Source organism: Elephas maximus, chromosome X, assembly GCF_024166365.1.
Source record: "Elephas maximus indicus isolate mEleMax1 chromosome X, mEleMax1 primary haplotype, whole genome shotgun sequence".
Taxonomy (NCBI): domain Eukaryota; kingdom Metazoa; phylum Chordata; class Mammalia; order Proboscidea; family Elephantidae; genus Elephas; species Elephas maximus.
The window spans coordinates 152,613,000-152,632,661 of NC_064846.1; the positions used below are offsets into that span (position 1 = coordinate 152,613,000).

Here is a 19,662-nt window from a genome sequence, read left to right on the forward strand (position 1 = left end):
GATATCATTGACCTTGGCCAAAAACTCAAGGATTTTAATCTTGGAAGTTTCAGCGTGGGCTCTGGGACCCCACAGGAACTCATACCGTGGACGATCACTGTTGGGCACCGGCCGGTACTCCAGGTACTTCAGCTTCACCAAATCCTTGGTGATGAGCTTCCTGGGCTCCCCATAGATGAGGTGCTTCCTCCCAGCAAATACACGCATCATATTCAGGAATTCCCAGATCTCTTTTTCCGTGGCACAGTTGCCCTTCAATAAGATCACACCCAGGAGAGTCATCAGTAGGCCGGTCTTGGGCAACCCCCTACCAGCACGTACCCTTCCATTGTTGGGGAGGTCCAGTTTGCTGACAAGAGCATAGTTCTGAGTGGCAGAGTCAACTTCTTTATGTCAACTGCAAACATGATCTCAATGTGCGCAGCTGCTCTCTTGAGATTCTCAGAGAACCGGTCCTTGTGCTTTCGGCTGACAATCGTCAGCATGTCTGCCTTGGTAATGGGCTGTTTGATTTTACACTTGTACACCAGGAACTGCTCCAACAAGCCTACCTTAATGGCTAGATGGTCTGGGCGTGAGCTCTCAGTGTCCAAGAAATTTGAACAGTCCTCATCTTGGCTGTTGGCATCTTCGTTAAGTCTTCTGCAAGAAACGTTTGCAGAAGTACTGGTGGTGGAGGGGGCTCTCTGAGGCCCCTGGGGAGTACTATGTGGCTCATCAGCAGAAGGACCCTGGGGAGCACCCCTAGAAGGAGGAGAAGGGGAGGAAAGGGACTCTTCTTCCACTGCTGTTGTGGCCTGAGCACCATCGTGCTCCTGGGTGTCTCCTTGGGCCTGGTGGTGTTTCTCACAAGCTTTTCGGGGCTTATTCTTCCGACTTCGAGGCATGACGACTCTGATCAGGGACAGCACGTGGGATCGTGGGCAGAAGGGCAGGTGATGTGGGCTCTCAGGAAGTTGGAGGCTGAGAAGGTATGTACCCCTTCAGCAGGCAGGTTCCACACTGGCTTTAATGAGGGACACCTCTGCAGCTTTCCATGAAGGAATACACAAGGTTACTTTTCTCCTGACAGCCTCTCTGAGAACTCTGTGGAGGAACTTAGAGGGGGCCTTAGGCTGCAGCCTTCCAGCCCTGCCTGGGGTTTACTGGGGCTGTCAGCAGGGTCTCATAATGGGGATTCCTCTATTCTGGAGTAGGGGTTGTTTCACTTCACATTTAGAATATCATGTTAACTGTTGGCAGATCCTGGGCCCCCTCACTTCTGCTGCTTTGAAATTGACACCTCAAATCAAGGCAGACACCTGCCTGAGACCCCAAAGGTGTAAGTGAAGGAGCACTTCAGCCTACCATCCTGGTCTAAGACAAGCAGTGCTGACAGCTCAGTGGGGCTCCATTGTCCTGGGCTCGCTCGGAGACACCTCAGTTTTCATTCAGAGTCCTCACCTGGCCTCCATGTTGTACCAGGACACCTCTCTTTTGTTGACTGGTGGCTGCACCTTCAGACCAAAGATCTCACCTTCCTGAGATCTGATCTAAAGAAGTGAGGTGGAACCACAGCCTGACAGCCCTGACCTGGACTTTTAAGTGCTGAAAGTAGGGGAGTGACTTAGACTCATTGTTATCCCTTCTATTTAATGGCAGGTGGTCTCCTCAGTCCTTGCCTTGCCCCCTGGAATGGTCTGGGACACCTCCCTCCCTTGTCCTGAGGCCTATCCCCTCATACTAAGGCCAGCATCTCTTTGAGGTGACCTAGGAGGACTGAGGGCTGCCTCCTCTGACCACACCTGTCTGCGGGGCCACCCTAGACTGACTGAGAGTAGGGGATGGATTCTATGATTCTCCCACTGTCATGGGGAGGGTGATCCCCATAGGCCTGAGAATCTTCACCTTGGCTCCTGGAAAACCAGGAAATCTCCCCACTGTTGACCTTAGGTCATTCCCCTTACATCAAGTCCCTCAACCCCCTGTGACACCATAAGAGGAAGTGAGTAGGATTCATTATGTCGACAATGCCCAAGAATTCCAGGGATGCCAGCAGGACAGGGTTCTTCGTGGTCTCCTCAGTTTTGATGGTGGAAATTTCCCTCCATCCTTACTCAGGGTCTTTACCTTGATTCCTGGCCAGTCCTGGGACTCCTTCTTTTGCTGACCTCAGGCTACCCCTCAGACCAAGGCCCTCACCAGGGCCTCCCAGGGCTGCCAGCAGGGGTGGGGTCCAACTCACCCCAGTGTTCTGGGGTCAGTGGTCATCACAGAACTCTCTCAGGGTTCCGTCCTAGATTCCTGTCAGGGCCTGAGATGCTTCCCTCTACTGACTTGTGTCCCACAACCTCAGACCAAGGCTCTCACCTCCCAGAGGCCCCAGAGGAGGAAGTCAGGGAATGCCACATGAGACTACCCATGTCTGGCCCTCCCATAGATGACCTCAAGATTCGGACTCTGTGGAACACTCTCTGTTGAGGACTGGAGTGTGCCATCAATCCTCACTCAGGAGCCTCAACTTGACTATTGGCAGGCCCTGGGTCTTCTATGTCTTCTGACCTGAATTTACCCTTTTAAACCAATGTTCTCATGTCCTGGAGAGCCCTGAATTATAAGTGAGGCTATATTCACCCTGACAGCCCTGTCTGGAGGCCTCTATGTCTAAGAGCAGACACAAGCCTGTCTCTCCGTGACCGCATATATTCTGGGGTGTCAGTCCTCCACATGGGGTGTCCTTATATTGGTTCTTGTATCTTTGATTAAAGGCTTCCTGAAAAATGCCACATCCCTGCAAACCCTTGAGCAGTTTCCCTACTATAAACAATGTAGAACCTGGGTCCCTATCACAGAATGAGCAGTGAAGTAAGATGGAAAAGCAGCAGAACAATGCAGGGGTCCCAGGAGAGGCAGTGGGCTGTCAGAGAAAACAAACGCTGACCTAGTCCTTGTCTTCGCCACATGGACTTAGAATTTTCTGTAATCCGCTCTAAAAGATTTAGTTTCTACAGGAAAGAAACTGGGCTCGATAATTCTGTGAGCCCCTGATCTTTTCAGGGGGCTGATCTTTTTTTGAGGAGTCTCTGGATGGTGCAAATGGTTATGCGCTCGACTATTAACCAAAAGGTTGGAGGCTCAAACCCACCCAGAGGTCACTTGAAAAAAGGGCCTGATGATCTAATTCCTAAGGGTCACAGCCTTGAAAACCCTATGGAGTTCAGTTCTACTCTGCAACCCATGGGGTTGCTAAGAGTAAGAATCCACTCAACTAACAAGTAGTTTGGTTTTTTGTTTGTTTGATCTTTTGAACTCAACAGACATGGCATGTGTACAGGATTAGATTGTCACCTCTTGCTTTTCTTTATTGATACCTCAGATTAATTTTGGTATTCTTTTGCTCAGATTATGCATTCCGAAAGAGTACTTTGGGCACATGGTCCTCTGTGACAATTTGGTGTAGGAAGAAGAAAAGTGAACCAAGAGACACAAGGTCAGCCTCCAGCTGGGAGGAGTGAAACAGTGGTGCTCCAGACAGATTCAGACCAGGGGTCTAGGTGAAGTCTATCACTTATCAGCACTGTGAACTTGAGACTACTGCAAGAGCTTCATCTGCCAAATGATTCTCATTAAACCCTATCATGCATGACTGGAGGCAAATATGTAATGTATGTAAAGCCCTTGCCACAGAGCTTGGGTCTTTAATGAATAGCAGTTATTACTGTCATTATTTTCAGCCCACATGATACCAACTTGCCCTCAGAGAATTTTTGTTTTTCACAAGAAATATTCGACAATAAACAACACTCTACGACAAAGAAACCCAGGTCAGCCAAAATGCTACTTAGCAAGTAAAACTAAGAACAATTTCCCACTAGAACATCTGTTATTTCATTTCGGTGTGGGCTGGATGCAACTCAAAGCTCCTATTTGTGTAAGGATCAACAATGTCCCTTCCTCCCAGCTGCCTTTCCATCCCAACGACCTCCATTTTAATTCATTTCATCACCACCCAAAATTCAGCCCTCCCTTACAATTTGCCACCTTACATTCAAGATGTTGTGTTGTTAGTGGCCATCGAGTCAATTCCGAACCAAGGCAGTGACACGCTGTGTGCAGGGTAGAACTGCTCCATACGGATTTCATGGCTGTGACCTTTAAGAAGCAGATCATCAGGGCTGTTTTCCAAGGTACCTCTAGGTAGGTTCGAAGCACCAAACTTCTAGCTAGTCATCAAGTGATTAACCATTTGCAACATCTAAAAACTCCTATATCCAAGATAATCGAATTCAAGTGTACTTTCAATGGAGTGGGTTCGGGCTCCCCAAGCCCAAGGAAGTGGCAGAACAGTGGCTTCTTGGTATCTCATCTCCAGGGAATCTCGCGCTATTTCCCAGAAACATCCTGGAAATGATGTGCATAGCGTACCCAGTCAGTGCACGTGTTCAAAGCACTGGAACAAGAGCACAGGGCATCTTGCGGTCCTGCATCTCAGCGTCCTCATTTCACAGCTGCCCTTACACTCTAAAATCTATACACAGGGGCTGCGACACCTTTGATTAAAGGGCCCCAGTACTAGCATGAAGCCTTCCAAAGAGCAAACGCACAATTACTCTTTGGGGAAAATACAAGCCAGTGACCAAGAGGTCAAATCATCTCAAGTTATTTTCTTCCACATCCTAGAATAAGCTAACAAATCCAGGCGCATGTACCTTTTACGTTTATCAAACGGAATAAGGGAAACCAAGAATTGCCTAACAATTATTTGTGATCCCACCTAATTGTTATGGATATATTTAATATGTAATATTTAATATTTCCAAGACTATCCCTATTACAGTATCATGTTAACTTATTCTGGATTCACAAGAAAAAGATTCAAAGATTTTCAATTTCTTTTCCATAACACAAAACTCTTACCCCTAAATCCGAAAAACAGCAATAAATGCATAAGGCATTAAAATCATACTTATTGGGTCATTATTTACAGCGCCTGTCTTGGGGGGACAGAATGGGTAAACTGAATTCATATTAGACAGTGTGTTTTTTTAATGTGGGTGTGGGTAGACTGTCCCAGTTCAACACAAAACAAAGCTCCTAGAAGTGCTGTCAAGGGCCCACAATTTCCCCTCCCAGAAGCCCTTCCATGTATGTCACCCTAGTTTTCATTCACATCACCACAGCCAAAAGTCTACTCTATACATGGAGTTTGCCAAATGACACTCAAGACAAACTCATTCTAACATCCTTTCAACGGTATGGCTTCTGGCTCCCCCAGTCCAATGCAAAAGGCTACTCTCAGTGGCTTCCTGACACCAAGGGAGGAGCGCCCTATTTCTCAAGAACCCCATGGACACGCTGTACATAACATACCTAGTCGATGTGTGTGTTCAAGTGTACTGGGGACAAAAGCACAGGACTTGCAGTCCTGCCCCAAGTGGGGATTTCTGTTTTACCCCCAATCCCAGAGTCACTGTGAAGAGCTGGTTTCCATTCCGGGCTCAGCCTTTCCAGGCTCAGACACATCATGGGAGAGTCTTGCCCTGCTCACCCCTCCCACAGGCTTATCTGGACTCCCTCCCCCCAAACCTCACCCCTACCTGCTCTTCTCCTCCCCAACCCCTACCTACCCTATGCTTCCTAACTTAAAATTCCCCCCACCCCCACTGAGAGATCAAAGTTTCCCAAGGCCCCAAACTGCGCTTCCTCACGACATTTACACTAGAGGGAACCCTGAAGTGCTGACTACTTTTCTACTAGTCCTGAGGTCTTGGACAGTATCTCAATCTCCTCCTTATTTCATAACTTCTGTTAGGCGCTAAAATCTATGCACAGGGACTTTGGCGCCTTTGCGTAAAGGGTCCCGTTACTAGCATGAAGCCTTCCAAAGGGCAGACGCTCTATTACTCTTTGGGGAAAATAATAGCCAGTGAACAAGAGGTCAAATCATCACAATCTATTTTCTACAACAGGCTTGAATAAGCTAAACAAATCTAGGCACACATACATTTTACTTTTACTGAATGGAATAGAGGAAACCAAGACTTGACCAACATTTATGTTTATCCATCTCTATCTTGTGACACCGACTAATTGCTGCAGATGTCTTTAATGTTTCAAAGAACATCCCTATTCCAATAGCATGTTAACTAGTTCTGGATTCATAAGAAAAGATTCAAGGATTTTCAATTTGTTTTACAAATACAAAACTCTTACTCCTAAATATGAAAAACAACAATAAATGCATGAGGGTGAATTTAGATTCAGAATCTCAATAAACCTTCAATTAAAAGGAACATTTGAAAAATACAAAAAAGGGAGCTAAATCTACAAATGACTCAACTATAACAGGAATACCAGAAAACATACATGTGCTCCCTCCAGCCCCATGGGGCCTCCACTACTTAGAAGGTTAACAACCATTTTCCACAACAAACTGAAGAATCTGCATCAGACTTCACCATGGATGGGAGGACCAGCTGCACTCTCCCTTTCACTAGAACAGGCCCTGGCATGAGGACCAGCTCCGGCCCATTCTCTGCCTGCGCCTCTCTCTTCCTCACCTCCCAAAGTTTCTTCATACAGGCCTTGGAAATCACCGGAACACGTATCGTTGAGCTTGGCCGAAAATTCCAAGAGTATTTTCTTGCTGGCTTCAGCTTGGGCTCTGGGACCCCACAGGAATTCATAGCGTGGAGAATTACTGTTGAACACCTGCCGGTATTCCAGGTATTTTGCCTGCAGCAAACCGGTGATGAGCGCCCGGGGTTCCCCAAAGATGTAGTGTATCTTCCCATCGTACATTCCAAACACATTCAGGAATTCCCACATCTCCTCCTCCGTGACCCGGTTGCCCTTCATGGAGATCGTGGCCAGGAGAGGCATCAGAAGCCCGGTCTTGGGAAACTCTCTGCCACCACTCAGATTCTCTTCCTCGGCGATCTCCAATTTGCTGACAATGGTATAGGATCGACCTTTGGAATCGACTTTCTTCACGTCAAGGCCAAAGACCAGCTCTAGGTACTCAGAGGTTCTCCTCAGGATCTCAGGGAAGTGCTCCTTGTACCTTTTGTTAATGAACTTCAGCATTTCTCTCTTGGTAATCTGCCGTTGCATTTCATACTTGTACATCAGGAACTGCGACAACATGATCACCCTACTGGTGAGACGGACTCTTTGTGACCTCTCATTGCGGGCTCGGGCAGAAGAGGAACTTGGACCTCCCTCATCTTGGCCCTCGGCCCCACTAGGAGCTCTTCTGCCTGAAGCAGCTATAGCACCAGTGCTGGTGGATGGGGCCCTCTGAGACCCCTGGGTAGTGCGAGCAGCATGGGAGCTCTGGGAAGGCCACCCAAAACGAGGAGAGGAAGAGGAGGTGGACCCTTCCTCCTCTGTTGTACTGGCCTGAGCACCCTGGACACTGCGGGTGTCACCTTGGGCCTGGCGACGTTTCCCGCGGGTGCGGAGCTTACTCTGATGACCACGAGGCATGATGACTCTGCTCAAGGATAGTAGGCAGGAGTGTAGAAGGAGGGCAGGTGATGCTGGCCCACAGGAGGAGGGAGGCTGAGAGGGTGTGCGCCCCTGTAGCACACAGATGCCTCCTTGGCTTTCACAACTGACGCCTCTGCAGGATTCTTGGGGACAATGCTCTAGAACCCCACAAGGTTCCTATTGGCCTGGTCAGGACCCTGCAGAGGAAATTAGAGGACGAATTAGGTTGTAGACTGTCAACCCTGCCTGGGGCTTACTGGGGTGACAGCAGGGGCTGACAAATAGGGACTCTCTGTATTGGGTTATTGGGGGTTCTTCTAATTTCACTCCTAGGGCAATCATATCAACTGCTGGCAGGGCCAGAGCACCTCCCCTCTACTGCTCTGACCCTAAAGTTTCAGATCCCTCTGGGACCCACAAGCAGAAACTTAAGGAGCAGCTCAGCCAACAGTCCTGGCAGGGTGTCTCAGTAATGACAGCACACTGGGGCCCGTTCTGTCTGGGGTTCCTTGGAGGCCTCAATCCTCCACCAGGGTCCTCACCATGGCAGCCCCCTTTTGCCAGGTCCCTCACCTCCCAAAAATGCCCTGGGAGTTAGTGAGTGCAACTCACTAAATAACCATACCCAGGTCCTCCAGGTCCACACGCACTGTTGGGGCTCAATGTTTCCCCCTTTCTTCTGGAAGCAGTCACCTCATCAGAACTCAGTAGCCTCCCCTTGACTCTCATTACAGACCATGACTCCTGCCTCTGCCGAATCCCCTGTTGGTACCCGTTGCCGTTGAGTCGATTCCAACTCATAGTGACACTATACGACAGAGCAGAACCGCCCCATGGAGTTTCCAGGAAGCACTTGGTGGATCTGAACTGCTGACCTTTACTTAGAAGCCACACTACTCAACCATTACTCCACCAGGGTTTCCTCTGCTGAATAAGCCTCTCCATTAGTCCAAGGACTTCATGTCCCTGAGACCATGTGTCCCTAGGAACAAACTCAGGGGCACCTCAGCCTGACTCCTCTGACCATGGCTCCCCTGGGCCAATAGAAGTAGGAGGCTTTGCTGCATCCTCCTCTCTTCTAGGGTGAGAGAAGTAGAGGGGTTAATTCCATACTGCCTTCTCAAGGATTTTTACCTTGACTCCCACCAGTTTCTGGGTTCCCGCTGTCTCCCGAATTGGGGCTTAAAGTAAGGCGCTCATCTCCCTCAGACACTCCAGACAGAAGTCCAGAGTCGCCTGAACTTGCCAGATTTGCCCTGGGCTTCCAGGACTAATGACATTAGCAGAGCCCACTGCAATCTTCCCCATTTTGGGTTGAGGGGTCCCAGTACCTCAATCACATCTTCCCTTCACTCTGCACCATTCCTGGGGCCCCACCCTCTGCTGTCATCAGGCCACATCCCCCAGACCAGACCAACCAAAGACCACACCTTCCTGAGAATTCAGAGTTGAAAGGCAGAGTGAGCCACATCCTTTGCAGGCTCTATTGGGAATCCTAGGCCTTGCCAGGGCGGCGGGGGTTACCTGACCCCAAATTCTCAATTGGTGATTCCTTCATTCCTCACTCAGGCTTCTGAACGTCTTCTTCCGGGTAGGGCTCCTCCCTCTACTAACTTAAGTCCGCCCGAAAGCAGGGCTAGGATTGATGACTCAGACTAAGACCCTCACCTCCCCAGAAGGAAGTCGGGGTGCTACAAATGGCTACCCCTGCCCGGGGGCTCCCAGAGCTGACAGCAAGCTTGGGCTGCCGGCGGCCCCTCTTTTAAGAAGAAGCCTCCTCATTAGCACTAAGGGTCCTCGCCTGGCCTGCAGTTAGGGTCTAGGTCTCCTCCCTCTTCGGAACTCGGGTGCTTTCTTGGACCGAGGCCCGCCCATCCGGAGACTTTACAGGCCGAAGTCAGCCTGGTGGCCTTGGGGCTGGCGGTAGGGGCGGGACTTTGTGGGACCTCCTCTGTTCTGGGTTAGGTGTCCCCTTAGTCCACATTCAGGATCCTCACCTGGACTCCTGACCGGTCCCGAGACTCCACCCTTCTCCGATGATGAAAGCCTCAACCCCGTCAGACCACAGGCCGCGGCTTCCCGGCACTTCCCGGATGGAAGTCGGCGCATGCCCGCCTGTCACTTCCGGCCAAGGCTACGGGGGGCTGCCGAGGGCCAAGGTCATGAGTGGGGGACCTCCGAGGGCCAACAGCAAGAGCGGCGCTCTTAGGACCCCGCTTTTCTGAGGTTCATTGCTCACCAGAGTCCACATTCAGGGTGCTCACCTTGAGTCCGGATCAGTTCCAAGACTCCCCCCTCCTCTGCTGAGGAGAGCTCACAGCCCCCCAAACCAGAAGCTGCACCTTCCCAGCACTTCCTAGATGGAAGCCAGGACAGGTCACATCCCTACAAGGCTGGACCTGGGAGCTCCAAGCATCAAGGCCCTCCTACAGGGGCAAGGGGTCTCCGAGGGCCGACAGCAAGGGCCGGATCCTTGGGACTCCAGTATTGTGGAGTGAGTGTTCTCTTAGTGCCCACGCAGGATCCTCACCTTGATACCTATCAGAGCCTGGGAGTCCCGCGAATGGAGACCTGACTCACAGGCTCAGAAAAAGGCACTCAACACGCTGAGACCCTAGAGGGACAGGTCAGGGTGTGCCACACCATACAGTTGCCTAGAGCCTCACATGATTGTGTTACCACAAATTGAGGGTTCGAGCCTCCTGCCGCAAAGCTAATACTGAGACAGGAGGAGGTAAGCAGTAAGAAGGCTTTATTGAATACTGGTATTCAAGAGGAAGAGGGGGTTAAATTCATCCCAAATTCTGTCTGCCCTAAAGGGTTGATGGGAGGGTTTTATATGGGAAAGGTCAGGGTTATCTAATGTTTGGAGCACGTAGTCCACAAATGCTCTTATATATCACAAAACTACTACAAAAACTCTTTATTAAACTAAAGATAAACATGTCAGGCATCTGGACGCTAATCAGTATTTTTGTAACAGGCTGAAAAAGTCTCAGAAGAATCTCTGGGCTAGTGGAGCTCTTTTGCCAAGTCCACTGTGCCTGAGATACAGAGCAAGAAAGAAAGCCTTCCTGTCGGTTTGCAGGCTGAAGGCCATTTCTCAAAGAAAAGAAAAAAGACCAAGGCCACAGGAGCTGAGATAGCTCCCCACCCCTTTGGAAGAAACCGGTGCAGCTGGTACAATTAAAAAATGTTTAGAGGTTACTTAGAGCATCATTATGGCCGTAGTCATGTGAAGCTCTCAATCACCTATTTTGAATAGGGGAACACATGTTGTAAGGTATTAGGGTGTTTGTTATGTTTAGGAGTGGAACAGGCTGCTGTATCTTGAACAGAGCCTGCACCATTTTCCAAGGACTAGAGATTAATCACAGCTTATACAGCTATACTAAAACAAATGAGAATATATATTCTCTAATATTAAAACACTAAAGAAAATGCATTTTCGCTACTTCAATGGCAGTCTCTTTCACTGCTCCTGGCAGATCCTTTTTAGGCGGCAGGTCGCCCCATAAACACTCAGGGTCCACATCTAACTCCAGATAGGGACAAGACTCCTCCCTCTGCAGATCTGGGGCCGCCCCTTTAGACCGGACCCTCCCTCCCTGAGACCACTCAGGAAGAAGCCATCGGCATCTCTGTCAGAGAGTTCTCCCAGAGGCTTCCCAGGACTAAGAACAGAGGCAATGCTCTCTTCTGCTCCTTCTGTCGATGGGGTTCCCACTCATACCACTCAGGATCCTCACCTTGCCTCCGTTGAGGGCCTGAGTCTACTCCCTGTGTGGTCCTGAGGTATGCCCACAAGACCTGATACCCTCCAGGCAGGAATGAAGGGACTCCTCATCCTGAAAACTCTGCCCTGGGCCTCCCTTTCTTCTGGGAGGAGTCACCTCATCAGAACTCAGTATCCTCAACTAGACTCCTATTAGAGGCCATGTCTCCTGCCTCTACTGAACACCCGGTTGGTACCCGTTGCCATCGAGTCGCTTCCGACTCACAGCGACCCTATAGGACAGAGTAGAATCTCCCCACAGAGTTTCCAAGAAGCAAATGGTGCATCTGAATTGCCAATACTCCGGTTATGAGCCGTAGAACTTAACCACTACGCCACCAGGGTTTCCTCTGCTGAAAAAGCCTCCCCATTAGTCTAAGGGCTTCATGTCCCTGAGACCACCTATCCCAAGGAACACATAAGGGGGCACCTCAGCCTGACACCTCTGACCGTGGCTCCCCTGGCCAATAGCAGTGGAGGCTTTTCTGCATCCTCCTTCCTTTGGAGGAGGGGAGAAGAGTGGTTAATTCCCTAGTGCCTTCTAAAGGATGTTTACCTTGACACCCACCAGTTTCTGGGATTCCTCTATCTCTTGAATTAGGGCTTAAACAAAGGCGCTCATCTCCCTCAGACACTCCAGGCAGAAGTCCAGAGTCCCCTGAACTGGCCAAATTTGTCATGGGATTCCAAGGCTAATGGCATTAGCAGGGCTTAGTGTAGTCCTCCCCATGTTGGGTTGAGTAGTCCCAGTACCTCAATCATATCTTCCTTTCAGTCTGCACCATTCCCTTCAGTCTCACCCTCTGCTGTCATGAGGCCACATCCCTCAGAACTCAGAGTTCAAAGTCAAAGGGACCCATATCCTTTGTAGGCTGTTTCGGGAATACTAGGGCTGGCCAGGGCGACGGGGGTTATCTGACCCCCGAGTTCTCAATTTGGTAACCCCTTCATTCCTCAGCCTTCTGAACTTGCCCCCTTGTAGGACTTGGGATTCCTCCCTCCACTCACTTGAGTACGTCCCAAAGCGGGGATGGGATTTGTGACTCAGAATAAGGCCCTCACCTCCCTAGAAGGAAGTGGCAGTGCTTCACATCCGGTTCCCCTGCCCGGGGGCTCCCAGATTGGAAAGCAAGGTTGGGCTGTGGGCGGCCCCTCTTTTAAGGGAAAGCCTCTGCATTACCGCTAAGGTCCTAGCCTCACCTACAGTTACGGTCTAGGTCTCCCCGCTCTTCAGAACTGGGGTGCTTCCTTGAACCAAGCCCCTCTCATCCTGAGACTTTATGGGCTGAAGTCAGCCGGGTGGCCTTGAGGCTGGCGGTAGGGGAGGGGCTTTGTGGGATCTCCTCTGTTCTGGGATAGTGACCACCCATCCCATTAGTCCACATCCAGGGTCCTCACCTGGACTCCTGACCAGTCCCGAGACTCCACCCTCCTCCGATGATGAAAGTCTCAACCCGGTCAGACCAGAGGCCTCGCCTTCCCGGCACTTCCTGGATGGAAGTCGGCGCATGCCCGCCCCACACATTCGGCGAAGGGTATAGGGGGGCCTCCGAGGGCCAAGGCCCTTAGCGGGGTGTCTCGGAGCGCCAACAGCAGCGGCGGCGCTCATAGGACCCCGCTTTTCTCGGGTTAATTGGCACAACCGTCCACATTCAGAGTCCTCACCTTGAGTCCCGATCAGTTCGGAGACCCCCCTCCTCTGCTGAGGAGAGCTCACAGCCCCCCAAACCAGAAGCTGCACCTTTCCTAGCGCTTCCTACATGGATGCCAGGACACGTCACATCCGTACAAGGCTGTACCAAGGGCATGCAAGGATCAAGACCCTCCTACAGGGGTAGGGGGGTCTCCGAGGGCCGACAGCAAGGACAGGATCCTTGGGACTCCAGTGCTCTGGAGTGAGTGTTCCCTTAGTGCCCACGCAGGGTCCTCACCTTGATACCTATCAGAGCCTGGGAGTCCCGCGTATGGAGACCTGACTCGCAGGCTCAGAACAGGATTCTCACCGCGCAGAGACCCTAGAGGGACAGGTCAGGGTGTGCCGCACCATACACTTTCCTGGGGCCTCACAGGATTGCAGGCTGTTTCGCTGCGCCTGGCAGATCCTTTTTAGGCGGCAGGTCGCCCCATAAACACTCAGGGTCCACACCTAACTCCAGGTAGGGACAAGACTCGTCCCTCTGCAGATCTGGGGCCGCCCCTTTAGACAGGACCCTCCCTCCCTGAGACCACTTAAGAAGAATCGATGGGCACCTCTGTCAGAGGGCTCTCCCAGAGGCTTCCCAGGACTGAGAACAGAGGCGATGCTCTCTTCTGCTCCTTCTGTTGATGGGGTTCCCACTTATAAAACTCAGGGTCCTCACCTTGCCTCCGTTGAGGGCCTGAGTCTCCTCCCTCTGTGGAGCTGGGGTATGCACACAAGTCCTGATACCCTCAAGGCAGAATCGAGGGGACCCCTCATCCTGACAACTCTGCCCTGGGCCTCCCAGTGCTGACAAAACCAGGGGGTATTTTGTGTGGCCTCCTCTGTCTGAGGTGGGTGGTTCCCTCCTTCCTCATTCACAGTCTTCATCTTGAACCCGACCAGTCCTGAAATTCCACTCCGTTCTGAATCGCAGGCTGCTCCCCTCATATCAAGGTCTTCACTGACCTGGGACCTCTGATTTGGACGTCAGGATGAGTCATATCCAGTCAGGACTGTTCAAGCTCTCTCAGGGCCAAATGTAAGGCCAGGACACTAGGGGATGTCACTCTTCTGGAGGGGCCGCCCATCATCTTCATTCAGCTTCATCACTTAGATATCTCTCGGAGGCTGAGTATCCTTGCTTTTCCGACTTGGAGAGTGTCCTTCAGCCAACCTCTTAGGTCCCTGAGAAACCTCAAGAATAAGTGAGGCCACTACCTGGGGCTCTGTAGGGCTGAGAGCAAGCCCTGCAGTTCTTTGTGTAATCCCTAAATTCTGGTGTGTTTTTCCTCTCTCTTTTCATTCACTGGGGTCCTCTTCTGGGCTCCTCTTTGGTTAAGGTCTTCCTGAGAAATGCCACATCCTTGCAAACTTGAGCAATTTTGCTATTGCAGAGATTGGGTCCCTGTCCCAGGGTGAGAAGTGGCATGAGGTGGGGAAGATGCAGCCAAAGATAGGAAGCCCAACACAGGCGGTGGGCTGTCAGGAAAACAGGCTGACCTCATCCTTCTCTCCTTCAGCCACACCTGGAGGTGCAGGTACCCTTGGCTCTACTAGATCTCCTTTCTTCAGGCAGGGGCTCTTCGGGATGATTTTATGAGCCCCAGATCTTTTCAGGTTATCTGGCCTTGCATTTGTCAGTGATTACATTGTCGCTGAATATTTTCTTATCTTTTCCTTATTCATACCTCTCACTTATTTTAGTGTTGACATAGCTCTGGCTATACAGTCCGACTCAACGCTCTGGGCACAGCGTTATTCGTCTTCTGACCTGAGAAACATTTTGTAGTGGAGAGAAGAACAGTGACTTAAGAGACACACGGTAAGCCTCTGGCTGGGAGGAGTGGAACAAGCTAGGCTCCAGACGGATTCAGACCAGGGGCCTAATCTAGCTCGGTCATATACTAGACTTGCAAACACATTACAAACTCTCTGAGCTTCGGGTTCTTCTTCTGTGCAGGGGGATTGATAAGCCCTGTCTTCTAGGGCAGGTGCATCGTGTGCAAGGCATGTGAAGCACCTGGCAAACTGACGGCACATGTCGGGCGTTTAAAGAATGGCACTCGTTACTACGATCATTTTCACACTCTACAATACCACCCTCCTCTTGAGGATTTTTGGTTTTGTTTACTCCACGATGTGTCAGAATATGCAGCACTCTAGGACCAAGAAAACAAAATCAGAAAAAATGCTGTTTGAGCAGAGAAATGAAGTAATGTTTTACACTGACTCCTTGCCCTTGAATCAATTCCAGCTAAATGCAACACCCTGTGGAACTGCCCTATAGGGTTTCCTTGGCTATAAACTTTAAAGAAACAGATTGCCAGGTCTTTCTTCTGCGGTACCACTGGATGAGTTTGCACTACGAACATATATGTTAGTAGTCAAGGCCAAAGCGTTTTATCACTCATTAGAGAGTCTCATACTTATCTAGTGCTGTCATAACAGAAATACCACAAGTGGATGGCTTTCACAAATAGAAATTTGTTTTCTCACAGTTTAGAAGCCTAGAAATCTGAATTCAGCGTCCTGGCTGTAGGGGAAAGCTTTACCTCTTTGATTACCGTGGGGGAAGGTCCTTGTCTTTCTTCAGCTTCTCTTTCTTGTCTCCTTGGAGATCTCATGTGGTGTGGCACCTATCTTTCCCCACCTGTGATTACTCGCTTGGTCAATCAACACCCCCTGGGAAAAAAAACCACCGCTGTCCAGAATATTACAACTCACAGGGATGCAACGGAACAGAGTAGAACTGCCCCATAGCATTTCTTTCTTTTTTTATATATATAATTTTTATTGAGCTTTAAGTGAACGTTTACAAATCAAGTCAGTCTGTCACACATAAGCTTATATACACCTTACTCCATACTCCCACTTACTCTCCCCCTAATGAGTCAGCCCTTCCAGTCTATCCTTTCGTGACGATTCTGCCAGTTTCTAAGCCTCTCTACCCTCCTATCTCCCCTCCAGACAGGAGATGCCAACACAGTCTCAAGTGTCCACCTGATACAAGTAGCTCATTCTTCATCGGCATCTCTCTCCTACCCATTGTCCAGTCCCTTCCATGTCTGATGAGTTGTCTTCGGGAATGGATCCTGTCCTGGGCCAACAGAAGGTTTGGGGACCATGACCGCGGGGATTCCTCTAGTCTCAGTCGGACCATTCAGTCTGGTCTTTTTATGAGAATTTGGGGTCTGCATCCCACTGATCTCCTGCTCCCTCAGGGGTTCTCTGTTGCGCTCCCTGTCAGGGAAGTCATCGGTTGTGGCCAGGCACCATCTAGTTCTTCTGGTCTCAGGATGATGTAAGCCTCTGATTCGTGTGGCCCTTTCTGTCTCTTGGGCTCATGGTTGTCGTGTGACCTTGGCGTTCTTCTTCTTCATTCTCCTTTCATCCAGGTGGGTTGAGACCCACTGATGCGTCTAGATGGCCGCTTGTTAGCCTTTAAGACCCCAGACGCCACATTTCAAAGTGGGATGCAGAATGTTTTCCTAATAGTATTATTTTGCCAATTGACTTAGAAGTTCCCTTAAGCCATAGTCCCCGAACCCCCGCCCTTGCTCCGCTGACCTTTGAAGCATTCAGTTTATCCCGGAAACTTCTTTGCTTTTGGTCCAGTCCATTTGAGCTGACCTTCGGTGTATTGAGTATTGTCCTTCCCTTCACCTAAAATAGTTCTTATCTACTAACTGATCAGTAAATAACCCTCTCCCACCCTCCCTCCCTCCCCCGCTCGTAACCACAAAAGTATGTGTTCTTCTCAGTTTATACTATTTCTCAAGATCTCCCATAGCATTTCTGAGGCTGTAAATCTTTACAGAAGCTGTCCACCACATCTTTCTCCCTTGGAGCAGCTTCTGGGTTGACTCAAGACACACCTTACAATCCAGTCTCTTTAACAAAACAATACACATTCCCAAATGACATTATAACCATAGTTGCTGGGTAAGGATTTATAGCACCTGTGTTTGAGGGGCATGGTGCGTTAAGTTCAGTCCCTATTACGGAGTATGTTCTTTCATGTGGGTGTGTGTAGACTGTCCCAGTTTAATGCAACACAAAGCTCCTAGAAGTGCTGTCAAGGACCAACAATTTCCCCTCCCAGCTGCCCTTCCATGTATGTCACCGCAATTTTCATTCACATCACCACGGCCAAAAGTCGTCTTCACTTGGAGTTTGCCAAATGACACTCAAGACAACCTCATTCTACTGTCCCCTCAATGGCATGCCCTTTGGCTCCCCCACCCCAAAGCAAAAGGCTATTATCAGTGGCTTCCTGACACCAAGGGAGGAGCGCCCTATTTCTCAGGAACTCCATGGACATGGTATGCATAACACACCTAGTCAGTGGATGTGTCCAAGTGCACTGGGACAACAGCACAGGACACCTGCCAGTCCTGCTCCAAGTGGGGATTTCTCTCTTCTTTACCCCCAATCCCAGAGTCACCGTGAAGAGCTGGTTTCCATTCCAGGCTCAGCCTCTCCAGGCTCAGACACATCATGGGAGTGTCTTGCCCTGCTCACCCCTCCCACAGGCTTATCTGGACTCCCTCCCCCCAACCTCACCCCTACCTGCTCTTCTCACCCCCTACCCTTCCCTACCCTATGCTTCCCAACTGAAAATTTCCCCCACCCCCACTGAGAGATCAGCGTTTCCCAAGGGCCCAAACTGCCCTCCCTCAGGGCATTTACACTAGAGGGACCCCTGAGGTGCTCACTCCTTTTTCACTAGTCCAGAGGTCTTGGGGGAAACCCTGGTGGCGTAGTGGTTAATCGCTACGGCTGCTAACCAAAGCATCGGCAGTTCGAATCCGCCAGATGCTCCTTGGAAACTCTATGGGGCAGTTCTACTCTGTCCTATAGGGTCGCTATGAGTCGGAATCGACTCGACGGCAGTGGGTTTGCTTTGGTTTGGTTTGGTTTGAGGTCTCGGAGTGTATCTCAAACTCCTCCTTCTATCGTAGCTGCTATGAGACTCTAAAATCCGTACACACGGGCTTCGACACCTTTGCCTAAAGGGCCCCAGTACTAGCATGAAGCCTTCCAAAGGGCAGATGCACAATTTTTCTTCGGGGAAAATAAGAGCCAGGGAACAAGAGATCAAATCATCAGGATTTATTTTCTACAACAGCCTTGAATGAGCTAAACAAATCCAGGCACATGTACGTTTTACTTTTACCGAATGGAATAGAAGAAACCAAGACTTGACCAATCTTTATGTTTCTCCACCTCTATCTTGTGATCCCAACTAATTCTTGCGGATGTCTTTAATGTTCCAAAGAACATCCCTATTCTGATACCACGTTAACTAGTTCTGGATTCATCAAAGTAGATTCAAGGGTTTTCAATTTGTTTTACACAATACAAAACACTTACTCCTAAATCAAGCAATAAAATAGCAATGAATGCATGAGGTTGAATTGAGCTTCTGAATCTTAATAAACCTTCAATTAAAAGGAACTACATTCAAAAAATACAAAAAAAAAAAAAAAAAAGCTTAATCTACAAGTTACTCCAGTATAACAGGAATCCAAGAAGACATACATGTGCGCCCTCCAGCCCCATGCTGCCTCCACTACTTAGAAGGTTAACAACCATTTTCAACAACAAAGTGAAGAATCTGCATCAGACTTCACCACGGATGGGACGGCCTGCTGAACTCGCCCTGACACTAGCCCTGGCCCTGGCATGAGGACCAGCCCCAGCCCATTCTCTGCCTGCAGCTCTCTCTTCCTCATCTCCCCAACTTTCTCCATACAGGGCTTGGAAGACACTGGAAAACGTATTCTTGTCCTTGGCCAAAAACTCCAGGACTTTTGTCTTGATGGCTTCGGCTTGGGCTCTGGGACCCCACAGGAATTGGTAGCGTGGAGGATCACTGTTGGGCACCTGCCGGTACTCCAGGTACTTTTCCTGCACCAAATCTTTGGTGATGAGCTTCCGGGGCTCCCCAAAGAGGAAGTGCGTCTTGCCATCGTACATCCCCACCATATTCAGGAATTCCCGCATCTCCTCCTCGCTGGCACGGTTTCCATTCGTGTAGATCATGGCCAGGAGAGGCATCAGGAGCCCCTTCTTGGGAAAGCCCCTGCCACCACTCAGATTCTCTTCCTCGGCGATCTCCAATTTGCTGACAACGGTATAGGACTGACCTTTGGAATCGACTTCCTTCACGTCAAGGCCAAAGGCCAGCTCGATGTACTCAGAGGCTCTCCTCAGGATCTCAGGGAAGTGCTCCTTGTACCTTTTGTTGATGATCTTCATCATTTTTCCCTTGGTAATGCGTTCTTGCATTTCATACTTGGACAGCAGGAACTGCGACAACATGACCACCCTCTTGGTTAGAGGGTCTCTACGTGACCTCTGACTGGGGTCTGGGGTAGAAGAGGAACTTGGACATCCCTCATCTTGGCCCTCGGCCCCTCTAGGAGCTCTTCTGCCCGAAGCACCTGCAGCACGAGTGCTGCTGGATGGGGCCCTCCGAGACCCCTGGGGAGTGCGAGCAGCATGGGAGCTCTGGGGAGGCCCCCCAGAAGGAGGAGTGGAAGAGGAGGGGGACCCTTCCTCTTCTGCTGCACTGGCCTGAGCACCCTTGACACTGCCGGTGTCACCTTGGGCCTGGCGACGTTTCGCACGGGAGCGGAGCTTACTCTGATGACCACGAGGCATGATGACTCTGCTCAAGGATAGCAGGCAGGAGTGTAGAAGGAGGGCAGGTGATGCTGGCCCACAGGAGGAG

The 19,662-nt window shown here is 50.2% G+C and overlaps 1 protein-coding gene across 1 annotated transcript; it reads right to left on the minus strand.

Moving 5' to 3' along the window:
- Positions 1–18,548: 18,548 nt before the first annotated feature.
- On the minus strand, positions 18,549–19,592 carry LOC126068861 (melanoma-associated antigen B2-like). Its single transcript, XM_049871550.1, has one exon. The coding sequence runs from the start codon at positions 19,590–19,592 to the stop codon at positions 18,549–18,551; it is 1,044 nt and encodes a 347-aa protein (XP_049727507.1).
- Positions 19,593–19,662: the final 70 nt, after the last annotated feature.

Excerpts from the sequence above, each read along its gene's own strand:
- LOC126068861 (XM_049871550.1), bottom strand. The coding sequence starts at position 19,592 with ATGCCTCGTGGTCATCAGAGTAAGCTCCGCTCCCGTGCGAAACGTCGC.